Source organism: Schistocerca serialis, chromosome 1 (genome assembly GCF_023864345.2).
Source record: "Schistocerca serialis cubense isolate TAMUIC-IGC-003099 chromosome 1, iqSchSeri2.2, whole genome shotgun sequence".
NCBI classification, from domain to species: Eukaryota; Metazoa; Arthropoda; class Insecta; order Orthoptera; family Acrididae; genus Schistocerca; species Schistocerca serialis.
In genome coordinates this window covers 511,014,056-511,028,338 of record NC_064638.1, presented here as the reverse complement: position 1 = coordinate 511,028,338, position 14,283 = coordinate 511,014,056, and the positions used below count along the sequence as shown (strand labels likewise).

The 14,283-nt window shown below is 37.9% G+C and overlaps 1 protein-coding gene across 2 annotated transcripts in view; it reads right to left on the bottom strand.

The window, feature by feature from the left end:
• Nucleotides 1–14,283, bottom strand: part of LOC126474215 (DNA ligase 1) — a 126,784-nt gene that overhangs the window by 67,367 nt on the left and 45,134 nt on the right. The window contains exons 5-6 of one of the 2 annotated variants that reach the window (XM_050101682.1): nucleotides 12,563–12,639; nucleotides 734–995 (exon numbers count right to left, since the gene is read on the bottom strand). In XM_050101682.1, the coding sequence (XP_049957639.1) occupies nucleotides 734–995; nucleotides 12,563–12,639 (339 nt within the window). The remainder of the gene's footprint in view (nucleotides 1–733; nucleotides 996–12,562; nucleotides 12,640–14,283) is intronic. The other variant, XM_050101689.1, reaches the window with a different exon arrangement.

Below are 14,283 nucleotides of genomic sequence, written 5' to 3'. Positions count from 1 at the left end.
TTTCAAATAAATAATAATGACTTGTAGCATTTTACCTGTATATTAAAAATTAAAATAGTTCATTATACAACACTGTGCACAATATCATTCTGGCAAGAGTGTTTAAAAATTAAATGTTATATTACCTCCAACACGACCATGAGAGATGTTCAAATAAATAATCAAGATGAAAATTGATTTATCATTTTCCAGCTGAAATTCATCCTCACCTTTTAGACACAATAAAAATAACTTACACTTTACTATGAAATAGCTTGTGGTTGAAAATATGCAATCCCCCCCCCCCCCCCCCTCCACCCTCCAATGGGCCTTTTGTTCCTAATGTAATAACTTTAATTTCAGCCTCCTCTCCCAACCACTTATCAGTGATGTGTTTAATTATCTACTTTTGTATTTTACTTAAATAATTACAGAACACAGATTTATTTTTAACATTACTGCACATCACTGTTCTATTTGAATCAACACTGAACGAAAACTTCAAGCATGTATGTAAGTATTATGTTGCTGTTAATGTTTCATCAGCAACATATGCAATGGAAAACTCTGATTTCCTTTTTTCTTCTTTATAACTCAAGTTACATTTCAATCAACCATAAACCATGCGTGTTGCTGTCAGTGATTAATTTGTGCTCTCCTTCAATTTCTTCTACAATGTGAATGATAATCCTCCTATTATGTAAGATATGGCATGAAGGAAGATACATAACTCACAATCAAAAACTTAACTTACCGAAAAAACTGTGTATTTTCTTTGATGGGGAATCCTTTGTTGGAGAATCCTTTGCTGGAGAGCTTTTTGTTGGTGAACTCTTTGTCGGGGACTTTGCGCCATCTTCTTCTTCCTTTCCACTGTCACTATCCTTTGCTGAAGATTTTGCAGTCATGGATTCTTTTGAGCTTTTGTTTTCCTTGTTGGTATCTTGCCTCTTCTTTTTCCCTTTTTGTTCTTTACTCTTTCTGGATGGAATACTCTTTTCACTTTTGTCTCTCTGCTGAGAAAGGAAAAGCATATAACAACACAAATAACCCAAGCTTCCTTTGCATGTCATATATAAGAATACATCACTCTCAGATGGAATCAAACAATCTGATTTACTGTGGCAGCTGTGGACCCATATACTTCATGGTAACAAAATTTTCCCCAGCCAAAAATATAGGTAAAAAACACGTGTTAAGAGGAAAGATAAAGTTATTCATAACAATGTGGCATTTCACTTGAGAAAAATGAGACATTACAAGGAAATCGAACAGCACAACACATCAATAGTGGCAGCACTAAAATGAGCATAGTTTGAACATATTATTTGAAGCCTTGTCTAAAATCACTGTTTGAAGTAAATGATAGGTTACATGTAATTTTTGTTTCACATCCAAAATGTCAGAAAAATGAGATGATGACAAAAATTTACAAAGAAAAACTAGTACCCTAATTTACCTTCCAAAGACATCAAGTGAAATGGGTCATCATGAACATAAATAGATCTTAAACAAATTTTCATTTAAAAGGTAATAAATAATTTACCACAAAACATGTAAATGTTCAATACACTGAGATACCTAGGATAAATCTTAAGCTATTGTAGTCATCACGCATCATCAAATAGAAAACTCAATTTACAAGACTTATTTTCAATGATCACATTACAGCACTGAATTTGTACGGAGGTCAGATTGATTTGTATGGAGATCAGATTGTAAAAATACTCACATTACTTGATATTATTAGTAGCATATACTGTCAGTCAGTTCTACTAAGAAGTTTATCACTGGAGCAGGGGGCGGCAAATAATAAACCTTACAGCTCCTCTTGGTTATGACTGCTGGCTAGTTAAAGAAAATGTGTGTTCCTGAGTAACCCACTCCTTTCTGGACCAAAGTTAAATGACTTTAGATCTTTGTGAAGTTTATTCCTATTTTTAGTATTAATTCCATGAACTAAGCTGTTGGTTAAAAATAACTACTGTATTTAACCGATTATAAGACAAGCCTTTTTCTCAAATTTGTCATTCAAACGATACAAACGAGAAAGGCAAAGGTCCTGAGTTTGAGTCTCTATCCGGCACACAGTTTTAATCTGCCAGGAAGTTTCATATCAGCGCACACTCCGCTGCAGAGTGAAAATTTCATTCTAGAAACATCCCCCAGGCTGTGGCTAAGCCATGTCTCCGCAATATCCTTTCTTTCAGGAGTGTTAGTTCTGCAAGGTTCGCAGGAAAGCTTCTGTAAAGTTTGGAAGGTAGGAGACGAGGTACTGGCAGAAGTAAAGCTGTGAGGACGGAGTGTGAGTCGTGCTTGGGTAGCTCAGTTGGTAGAGCACTTGCCCACGAAAGGCAAAGGTCCAGAGTTCGAGTCTCGGTCTGGCACACAGTTTTAATCTGCCAGGAAGTTTCATATCAGCGCACACTCCGCTGTAGAGTGAAAATTTCATTCTAGAAACATCCCCCAGGCTGTGGCTAAGCCATGTCTCCGCAATATCCTTTCATTCAGGAGTGCTAGTTCTGCAAGGTTCGCAGGAGAACTTCTGTAAAGTTTGGAAGGTAGGAGACGAGGTATCGGCAGAAGTAAAGCTGTGAGGACGGGCTTGAGTCGTCCTTGGGTAGCTCAGTTGATAGAGCACTTGCCCGTGAAAGGCAAAGGTCCCAAGTTCGAGTCTCGGTCCGGCACACAGTTTTAATCTGCCAGGAAGTTTCTTATTTTGAAGAGTTCTGAAGGGTAGAGCTTAGAAAACAATACTTTCATCCAAATAGGCTAGAGTTTTCCCAACACGCAGTAGCACTCAACACAGTATCGATCTTGCTCTATCAATCTCGTTACATATGACTTGCAGCACTAGTGTGACTGGATACATGAGAAACTATGAATTGGGCACTATGACAGTCTAATGCTCACAGTTTTAATCTGCCAGGAAGTTTCATATCAGCGCACACTCTATCAACTCACAAGCTTTTGTTGCATTTGAATACATCTGCAATAGAAGTTATCATACATATCATACACTAGTTATGCTGGTGTATACACACTTACGCTGCTTTTTAAGTAAAGGTAACATTCAAAGTTGAAAATTTTGTCCTTCAAAAAACATTACATTATTCTGAACCCAAATCAGTATTTAATTTGGTCATGAGAAACTGATGATTTATGAACTGCATTGCAAATGAAAATTCGGTAGCTGTTCACATGTTCCAATACCATGGGAAAATGTTACTACCTTTTAATCGGTTTTAGAACAAGACAGTGATATTCAGAAGAAATGAGAGAGAAAATTAATACAGAATTAAATGTTTAACAAATACAACAAATCACATTAAACTGACTGCAACTGTTATTGCAAGAATAGGTTAAAGCGGAAAGACTCGTGGCAGGGGTAGCGTGGTACGAACGAAAGTTTGAGAATTAGACTCAGTCATTATTGCAATCTTTTACTTATGTATTATTTGCTATTGTTACATATGACCTGCACCCTAGAAGACAGCGCTGTCCATGTTCCACTGTTGCACAAGCACAACACTATGGAAGGCTTAGTGGCGAACAGTGACACGAGCTTACCTGGGAATTGTAAGCAATTTCGGGGGGGAGGGGGGGGCTGGCAGCAAATTTCGTCTTGCCGCCAACCATGGGACTCTATACTGTGTACTTTGGCTTTTTATGAATGTCAGCCATGTTTATGAATTTGTACTTGGAAACTGACTTTAAATTGGGACAAGTACTCAACAATGGCATGTGATTCTGCAAGAGTCTAGAATGGGGGCAGTGGCTTGCTTACCTGTTTTGTGCAGCAATGTTGTTGATGCTCACTGTGTGGCATAATGCAACTGACTGGGATTGGAGTAGCTTGTTCTATACAGCCAATGAGAGAGCAGTGGGCAGACAATATGTTTTTGTAGCAAAAGATATAACATTCTCACATCAGTATAGAAGCAAAATCTGCTATGTGATAAAAAAGTTGCAACATACACGGAAGAAACAGCTAAATATTTGTGACAATGAAGATATAGTTCACAGTTGCCCTGTTAGGATGACAACAATGATGATTAAAAATATAGTGGTACCACAGTTGACAGGCTAAAAAAAGCAGTGAAGATAAAAATTAATGCAAACAAATTATTTTCGTTTATTTTAATATTCCTTTTGCTATCAAAATGGAGACAACTAATAAATGACATAAGTTTGCAATACATGTAATGGTAACTTTTTAGGCAGATACCCTACACCAATAAAAGTTTGTAATTTTGATTAGTCAAATTATCAAATTATGTTAAAAAATAAACTTTTCTCAAGGAGCATCTTTAAAAAAGAGATCACCTTACATTCAGGGTTGTCTTATACCCAGGTAAATATGCTACATTTTTATGACACACAAATTTATTCAGGAGCAGTAGCTAGTATCTGGACGTTCTCGAGTTCACGCCATGAATAATTTGTATTATGTTTTTGGACCCACAAAACTTTAGCTTGGCTTGATGAGTTAAGCCATGACATTATAAAATGAAATCAAGCACAGCAAGCTAGCTTGTTTTACTTTTAAATCATATATGCCTGACAATGTTTGCATTGCAAATAAACATTTGTTCACGCACTTCAGGAGTTTTGTGGTATACTCTAATTGAACTTACTACTTGTATTAATCCCAAGACATAACACTGTAAGCTAATTTTATCCGTTTGTTGTCATATTTTAGGATATATTGCTGGGAAACCTATTGCAAGTTCTAGATTACATGTAGTGTGTGTTTTCATAGTTTAGTGGGTAAGAATGGGCTACAAACCATTCAATAACGTCCACGACAATTTTTCTAATACTACTTACTGCAATGTTTGTATCATTTGAAAACAGAATAAACTTGGCATCTGGTAATGTTACAGATGAAAGTCACTGGCATATGCAAGGAAAATTAAGGACACTAAAATGGACGCTTGTGGGAGAGTCAAGGTTTCAAAATGCCATTCAATGAGAATTAAAACTGCTAGACAAAATCTGTTGCTACATTGCAAGACTAGGACACCCACTTAACAACTGAGGTCAATAAAGGAAAAACTCTCTAACTTTCTGTATCAGTTTTCAGCTAAAGCATGACAGTCTTTTTCTTCTTTTTCCTAAACTAAATGATGGATTTGTGAACACCACAATGATGCCAATGCAGAAATCCAGACAGCCGTCAGGACACAGTTCAGGAGTACTAGCTGGATTTTTTCCCATATCACCTTCAATAAATCATTTCAGCAGTGAGTGAAATGACATCAGTTACCTAGTAAGTGTGAAACTAAAGAAGGTGTGCTACAACAAATATCAAATGTGTGTAAGGGCCAACTGCTTGCACGCAGCTGTACAGTACATTAACACGCATTTGCCAGCCGATCTGTCTGGAATGCTGACGATTCGCTTGGTCAGTAGACGTGCATCCGGCCACACTGTGATGGGGAGTATGCAACTGGCCGCCGTCCACAGCGCGCTGTATTAACTAGCGCAGCCTCAGGTGTGAATATGTCACTTTTCTTAGCTCACCATGGAGCCTTTCGATACAACCGTAATTAGCTGGTGTTAGGCACAGTGATGATGGGTGCGCATAGCGTGCATGTTTTACAATCTGCCTTTGTTATCGCAACAAGCAGAAAGGTAAAGCGAACAACAGACAATCTGGCAGATCTTTAAATGAGTACGGGGATGTATGGGCCACTGCTCCGTCCACCCCTTGCCAGAGACAGTGATTCCTGTTAGTTCCAGGGAAAATCAGACCGAAAATGACTTCGTGATAGGTGCTGTATATCGTGGGAGAAACATCAAACTACTTATTGACACAGGAGCACAGACCTCATTAATGTGGTGTTGCATAGATAAACGGGATAAACTGAAACTGCCCCTATTAAAACTGAGGGGGTTAAATGGAGGAAAGCTATGTAACTATGGAGAAATTGACGTAGAATTAATTCCTGGCCAAGGACAAGATGAAGGTGAAAATAAAGATAAAGATAAATACACAACAAGGGTGCAAGTAGTTTCAAATAATGGAACACGTTATGACGGTGTACTTGGATTTGATTTCTTGTCCGCTAACGAGGCAAAGATATTTGTCGCAGAAAGAAAGATCAGACTAGGCCGTAGTAACTACAACCTAGGAAACCGTTCTTCAGATCGTACTCAAAGGAGCAGCAATACTGACATCATGGGAATGGACTGTCCAAACGATGCATCGGTTCAAAACGTCCAAGTCAATGTTCAAATTGATCAGCCTCAGCAAATTCCCAAGGGAGCAGAAAAGACAATCTACGTTGAAGTTAAGTCACCCCGAAGCAAGGAAGGAGCTCTGTTATTAATTGAGTGATCCGAGAAAACTGAGTTATTGGATACAATGCATTGTTAAGTTGCTAGAAATGTAGGTGTCACTACAATGGTGAGAGAGAATGTCACAAAAGTCCCGGTTACAATAACGAATATGAGCAATGAGGATGTTGTTTTGCCACAAGGAATGAAATTTGCTGAAGTGTCGAACGTAAAGTGAGGTAATACAGCTTCCAGATGAGGTAACAAATACTGCAGTTATAAACAGATTTCTGTAACAGTACTGCAAAATTACAATGAGGAGACGATGTTAATAATGGACTGAAGTGCAAGATTTGGAAGAAGATAGAAGCTGATGAACAGAAGATTTTAGCACCTGTTTTGTTGGAGTACGCAGATTTATTCTGAAAACGTGCAAATTTACCTGTCACTCATTTAGTTCAGCATCGTATTCATACAGGGAATGCAGCCCCAATCACAGAGAAACCTTACCAAATACTATTCAGTCGAAGACAGTCAGTAGAAGACATGGTCAAAGAACAATTAGAAGCTGGAATTACAAAACCAAGAGATCCTTCAGACCCATCGTGGAGTTTGCCTGTTGTAATTGTAAAGAAGAAATCAATTTCTGGAGAACCACATTTCTGTTTTTGTGTTGATTACCGATCTCTGAATGCTATGACCACACCCGAAATTTACTCCTTACCAAATTTAGTGGAAACCTTGGATTACTTGGGCAGATGTCGAATTTTTTCAGTATGTGATTTAACAAGTGGTTATCACCAGTTAACAGTGCATCTAGATGATCAAGCAAAAACTTCATTTGTAACAGCAACAGGAGTATACAAGTATCTTCGTAGGTCATTTGGACTTCATAATGCTCCAGCTACATTTCAACACCTGATGGGTTCAGTTTTACGAGGGCTCACCCCAACACAAGCTCTTGTTTACCTTGATGATGTAATAATTTTTGGTGAAAACATGAAGCAGTACACTGAGATACTACAAGCTGTTTTTGAGTGTATAAGAACTGCAAACCTGTCTTTATCAACAGATAAACGTCATTTAGCACAAAGTAAAGTTAACTATCTTGGTCATGTTATAACCAGTGAAGGTGTTTGTGAATGCTGATGCAATGAGTCAAAAAGTCAATGTTTGTGTTATAATAAGTCGAGAAGAAGAGTTGAAGGCAGTTCAGGAAGAAGATCAACAATGCAAATTATGGATAAATGATCAACGTTTTGTCCAAATAGATGGATTATTCGTATAAAATCATTTGTAAAGGAAACCGCCTAGTTATTCGAGAAAGCATGAAAGAGCAAATCATGAGAGAACAACAGAATTCTTTATTATCAGGACATTGCGGTAAAAAAGCAACAAACATTAAAATAGCTCAAATGTTTTAGTGGCCGAGCCGCAAAGCTGACATTTTCAAGTTCGTTTCACAATGTGATTCCTGTAACAGACTGAATAATGTAGGAAAAAGTAGAGCACCATTGCAAGAACTGCCAGACAGAAGTGAACCATTTGAACGAGTAGGACTAGGTGTCGTAGGACCGCTGTCTAAGACTGAAGATGGAAACAAATACAAATTGACAATTTTAGATCATTTCTCTAGATACCTTCTCATGATACCAATACCTGATCAGAGTGCTGAGACTATAGCTAAAGCTTTTGAAAAAGAATTGATTCTTCAGCTTGGATAACAATTACGTATAAATAGTGAAATAGTGATCAAGGAACGAATTTTATGAGTGAATTACTTATAAACAGACTTGTAAGCTCATGCAAATAACTCAGTTAAAGACAACACCAACACACCCTTAAGGAAATGGAAGAGTCGAGCAAGTCCACAGAACAATTATTAAAATGGTTAGCCATTATGTGAGCAGCAAACACGACAATTGGGATGTCTGTTTACTGTACTTGGTAAGTTGTTACAATGTCAAAATGCACAGCTCAACTGGCCTAAGTCCATATGAGATCGCCTACGGAAGAAGAATGCATTCGCCCTTGGACTTTGCACGATCGACTGCCGGAATCAGCAAGGAACACATAAGGGATCTAGCATGCAAGCTAAAGGAAGCATGGAGGGGAGTGAAACAGCAGAATCATCAATCCTTTCTTCAGCTAGCAAGACAACACGACCGCCAAGCAGCAGTGCCACAGTATCGAGTTTGAGATCTTGTGTATCTGAGCAACATGGTGCTAAAGAAGAGTCAAGTTAAAAAGTTTAAGAAGTTTTGGAAAGGACCATATACAATCTTGGAGGTGTTGTCGCCAGTCACTCTTAAGCTCCAACCGCCTTCTCGTTTGATTGTCGTTCATGTCAATCATGTGAAGCCATTTCTGGGTAGATTTCCAGTAGTATCGCAAGACGACGAGGACCGACCAAGAGGCAGACCTGCTGTTCTCAAACCCAGGAAGCAAGAATCGCGAGGTTGCAGTCCAGACTTCGAGGCCGAGGCATCGCCACATTCCGAGCGATCTTATTCCAGACACCACTAGTGTGTGGAGTGCAATGCGTATGTTTATTTTAGCCTTGTGCTTATGTGAATGTGTTGTGAAAATTTAGTATTGAAGCTATTGCACGAGTGCACAAGTGAAACTAAACCTTTTATTCCACAGGTTACCACAAGAAACTCTTTTTTTTTTTTTTCCATTGCTAATTCTAGTATTTAGAACTAATTAACCATGTTCATTTTTATTCTAATGCTTGCTATGATAGCGTATTCTACTAATGCTGTAGTAATAGTACCACAGAATACAGGTGTTTTGTTTGAACCACGATCAGACATGGTAGTTTCAACAACTAATGCAAAACTTGTCCTCAAGTACAATCTGAGTGAAATCCAGCAACAGTTCAATTCTGTAAAGAAGCAAATTGACCTAATTTGTTCTATTAAGGGTAATGATAAAATTTTGGAAACGGGTACATCTTGGTATAATAACTGGATCACAGCCAAAGTGCAGGTAGTCTACATTTGCTAATTATGAGCAAGAGATTTACTGTATTTTAAAGCTTTTGCCACATGAAACTTTAATTAGGCATAAACGTGTCTGGTTTGATTTTGGAAGGAGTATCCTTCGTACTGAATTTGGTACTTTAACTAGTCGAGATCTACTGGAAGTTAAAGGCAAAATATTAGCTCTTGAACAACAGTCCAGTACAGATTCAACTAACCTCTCTCATGAAATTATTGTATTAAAGAGTATGCAAAGAACCATTAATAACCACACAGTTTTCATTGAACAGATAGTAAAGCAATTTATCTCACATTTCCACGTACTTCGTAATGAAACAAATGCAAATATCCAATAACTATTCCAATGATTAAATGCTGTGAGTGAACACTCTTTTGTTAAGGATTACTTACGTTTATCAAATGCTTGAATTGATGCCATTAACTTAAGAACAGCCTTAGAAAATAGTTCAAATGATTGATTGAGCAGTGTACTACTACACATCCAGAACAATTTTTACAGATCCTACTACCAACTGAACGTAAGCTAGATGCATAATATACTATGATTTACCCTGTTAACTCTTACAATTTATATGCTTATTACAAGTTAACCACCACACACTCTTTGATGATTAAAGATGAATTAACTGTTACTGTTTCTATTACCATTGGTAGATCAAAGCACAATTTTGAAATGTATAAGATTTATACTTACCCTGTGAAACAGAGACAGGCAGGTATTCATGTAAAGTATGTACTGAATGATTATCTACTGATCAGCATGGATCGAAGATATTTTGTGTCCTTAAATGAAAATGACTTGCATATGTGTAAACGTAGTCATAAGTTTATTTGCCCTGAATCGGCAGTATTCTTAGACAGAAAAGTGTACAGCTGTGAGAAAGAATTATTTATGAATCATCCCCCAACAGATGATTGCCCTAGAATTTTAACGCATCTTTATCATCCATTTCTTAAACGATGTTCTGAAGGTATAATTTTCTCATTTAACTCCACCCTTGATGTCACATTTACATGTAAAAACTATGATACACCAGAGCTACCCTTTATACTAAAATTGAACAATAGTGGATTAATCTTGACTGCCACACATTGTGATTTATCATGTGAACTATTTGATATGCCTAGTGTGTTGCCAACTACATTTCACGCAACTGGACATTTGACATTAACTAGAATGTTATCTGTTTATTACAATGAGTCATATCTACTAACATATGGAAAACATTCCTTATCAAGTTTTTCTGAAGACAATAATTTAATTAAGGACAGCCATGAAAATGTAATCTCTTCCAATAATGAGTTAAATTTCACTGAAGCAGCAAATAGAATTAAGTCCTTCGATTCCTCCAGTAATGTTAATGCATACTTGATTGTCAGTATTGTATTTTTATTGCTTTTAATAATCTGTCTTTTGTCAACAGCATTTGTCATGTATGAAACTGTCATCTAGAAGGCACGCTTCTCTGTACCGAACGTTACTGTGTCTGCAAATGAAATACATGTTGCGCTGCCTTCTGATGCCACAAATGGAGAAATAGATTCATAACGCCCAGGTCGTTTTGAGCCACCTATGGTTGCTCTTTTTCTCTGCGGAGAGTGATGTAAGGGTCAACGGGTTGCGCGCAGCTGTACAATACGTTAACATGCACTCAACAGCTGATCTGTCTGGAATGCTGACGATTCGCTTGGTCAGTAGACGCGCGTCCAGCCGCACTGTGACGGGGAGTACGCGACTGGCCGCCATCCACAGAGCGCCGTATTAACTAACGTGGCCTCGGGCATGTCTCTTTTCTTAGCTCACCATGGAGCCTTTCGTTACAACCGTAATTAGCTGGTGTTAAGATGTCAGACACAGTGATGATGGGTGAGCGTAGCGTGCATGTTTTATAATCCGCCTTTGTTAATGAAACTGTTTAAACTTACTACTCGTGTTCGCGTACTGCCGTACCTCAAGGACCCACCACTTACAAATTCTGACAAAATATTCATGTAATCATCATCCGGGGCAACAACACAAACTATACCTCCTTATATGTGGTTCGATTATGAAGTAATTCTCACACAGTCAAATAACACGTAACAACTTACGTGTAACTTATCAGTTCCATTACATCAACTGTTACCTTTAATTCTCCACACAATTTTCTCTACACATCCTCAATTTACAGTCAAATTCCTCTTATTCATTTCACATCTGCAATCTGTAACAGTGATCGAGTGGAGAAAAATAAAAAAATGAATAAGGCAATAGAAATTACCTTGTGTCTACATTACTTTCGTCATTACAAATGTTTCATTTCCCCACACAGTACGTTAATTTATGAGCATCATCTGTTACGAAAGACACAACTGTGGTACAAGAAACAGAACATTCTCAACAGAGCACTGGTCCTAGGATTACGCAATTACGAGAACCTTGCAAACATTTATCAGTAGGAAAAGAATGTGTTTCAAATTACAGTTCTCTGGGAAAAGAATCTGGTATCGAAAACAATATATGGGGGTTGTCCAGAAAGTAAGTTCCGATCGGTCGCGAAATGAAAACCACTGGGAAAATCCAGTAAAGCTTTGCACAGATGTGTTGGGCAGTGTGTCTAGTATGCTCATCAATCGTGTCATGTTGTTCTTTTCAGTTTTGAGTGAACAGTGAGCACATAAAGATGCGTAGGGAATAGCATCTCCCACTAAGTATGAGGGCCTGGTTAGAGATTTTGCCTGTGTCATGGAGCCCACATAACACAACTGTCCAGCAGTTCCTTCTTCATGCCAATTCTCGGCCGCACATTGCAGGGGCAATGAAGACACTCCTGCAGTGTTTCCGACGAGAAGTGTTTGATCACCCACAATACAGTCCATAACTGGCTCCCCCTGAGTCTCATCTCTGCTCACAAGAACCACAGGCTATGAAAACAAAATTTTTCCACAGAAGAGCTGCAGACCAGTTCAGATAACTGGCCAAAAGCACAGGCAGCTGCTTTCTATGATGAGGATATTGAAAAGTTGATAAAACACTACGACAAAACTTGAAGTTGGAGCAGCGAGTACATAGAGAAGTAGGTGGAAGGTGTACGTAGCTGTTGCAAATAAAACGTTTCTGGTTTTCACTGTGGTTTCCATTTCGTAACCCATCGGAACTTACTTTCTGGCCAACCCTCGTACTATGAGTCTTGCTACAGAAAGAAAACAATGACATTTTTGTGATCTCTAAAATTAGAACTTCACTTGCAAGATTTAGTGATAATATTTACTGAACTGTCAAACTTTATAGTACAGTCTAGTGACTCTGTCCTTACATTTGCTTCTGGGTTAGATGCTTTAATAGATGCATCAGTAGCACTGTTCTTGGCAGTACTTCCAACAGACTCTGCATCTGAAAACAACAGTATTTTGCTTTAATTTTATGGAAAAGTTTATTAAAAACATAAAAAGCCATCAATTTCATGACAATATCATCTACCTTTTACTGTTTTGCAATTAGTTCAGTATTTGCAATTAGTTCATTGCTCATATCTCTCACTTGCAAGAGATGGATACATGTAGTGAATACAATATTTTTGTGTGTTATTGCAGTCATCATAACTAGTCACTTTCATTTTTCCTCATTTCTTTAAAACCATAATTTCTTTTTAATGAATAAACATTCATCCTGAAATTGCTGTAACATGCAACAATGCATACCTACTACTAGCCATCAACTGTGTAGCATAATTAGCAACCTGAACAAACAACAAAGTAAAAGGGCTGTGAATGTGATGTGCATATTATGGCTTGGCCATACAGAACATGGCCTGCATAGACTGAGGCATTTGGTAGTAGAAGAGGCCATTATGAGAGTGGGTGGCTTCAACAAGTGTTGATAGTTGTGTCATTTGTGGAATTTTCATGACAGCAGATGATTTTGCAGTAAGACATAGAAGATGGTATCTTTGTGTGAGTGATTCTGTCTGCTTGATTTCTTCTGTAAAATAGGTTGTGACAGTTATCATGCAATGTAATTACATAGCATTTTCTGTTACATGATACAAATTTCATAGAGAAATGAGCAGCTCATATTAAGGCTTCAACACTCTAATAAGAAAGATAATGTCTGGTCCATGAAGTCAATATGAAGTAAAAAATCAAATGTGTTTACAGCCTTGCGTATCACATGAAAATAGCTCTTTTATAGCATTATTGTATGTCAAAAGAAAGTTTTGAGAAACCACTTCACATAATAATTGGGAGCACTGAGAAGCACTCAACAAACAAGAAACCAACTGAGACAAACAAAAGACCTACCACTTGATGGGGCAAGTTTCACCCTTTACAATCTCCTGTGCCTCACACAAAAGTCAATTTTTCCCATTTAATTTTTACTACAGCTGAGTTACAATACCTCTCCCTGCAGCAGATTCCTTTGAAACATTCTTATAGTTCACATCATATTTGCTAGACAAGATGTACTATTTGATAAGCTTGTTGGTCCGCATATTTCCACTGCGTGCACTATACAATGACTTTCATGGCAAATCCATCGTTCAATAAAGTTCCCACATCTGGAAGCAGTAAGTATGTGGCAACATTAAATGCACCCTCCTTGTGATTGACCCATTACAACAAAATGCACTTAAAAGGCAGCCTTACTGCTGTAACCTTCTGCTGCAGGCCGGATTCTATGTAATTAAGTCTTTACAACTTGTTTAGGTGATGGCAACAGCATGTACAAATTTTAAATAATGAGTCACTCCACATCAAGGGTGACCAGGGATCCCCCACTCGACCATCTCCAAATCTAATGAAATTTGGCATTCTATATGGTCTTTGATGGCCGTATACCAAATTTCAGTCCAGTATCTTCAGTGGTTGAATTTTTAGGCTTTTAAAGAGAGACTACTCATCTTCACATCACATACGAAGTTGAAAATGTGCTAAGTTTGCCTGGGTTCCTTAGAAGTTCTAGGAAACATTTGGTCATTTGCTTTAATGCACATAGACACCTTTTTATGCTGGATCACACCATGGAAAAAATTAGGGA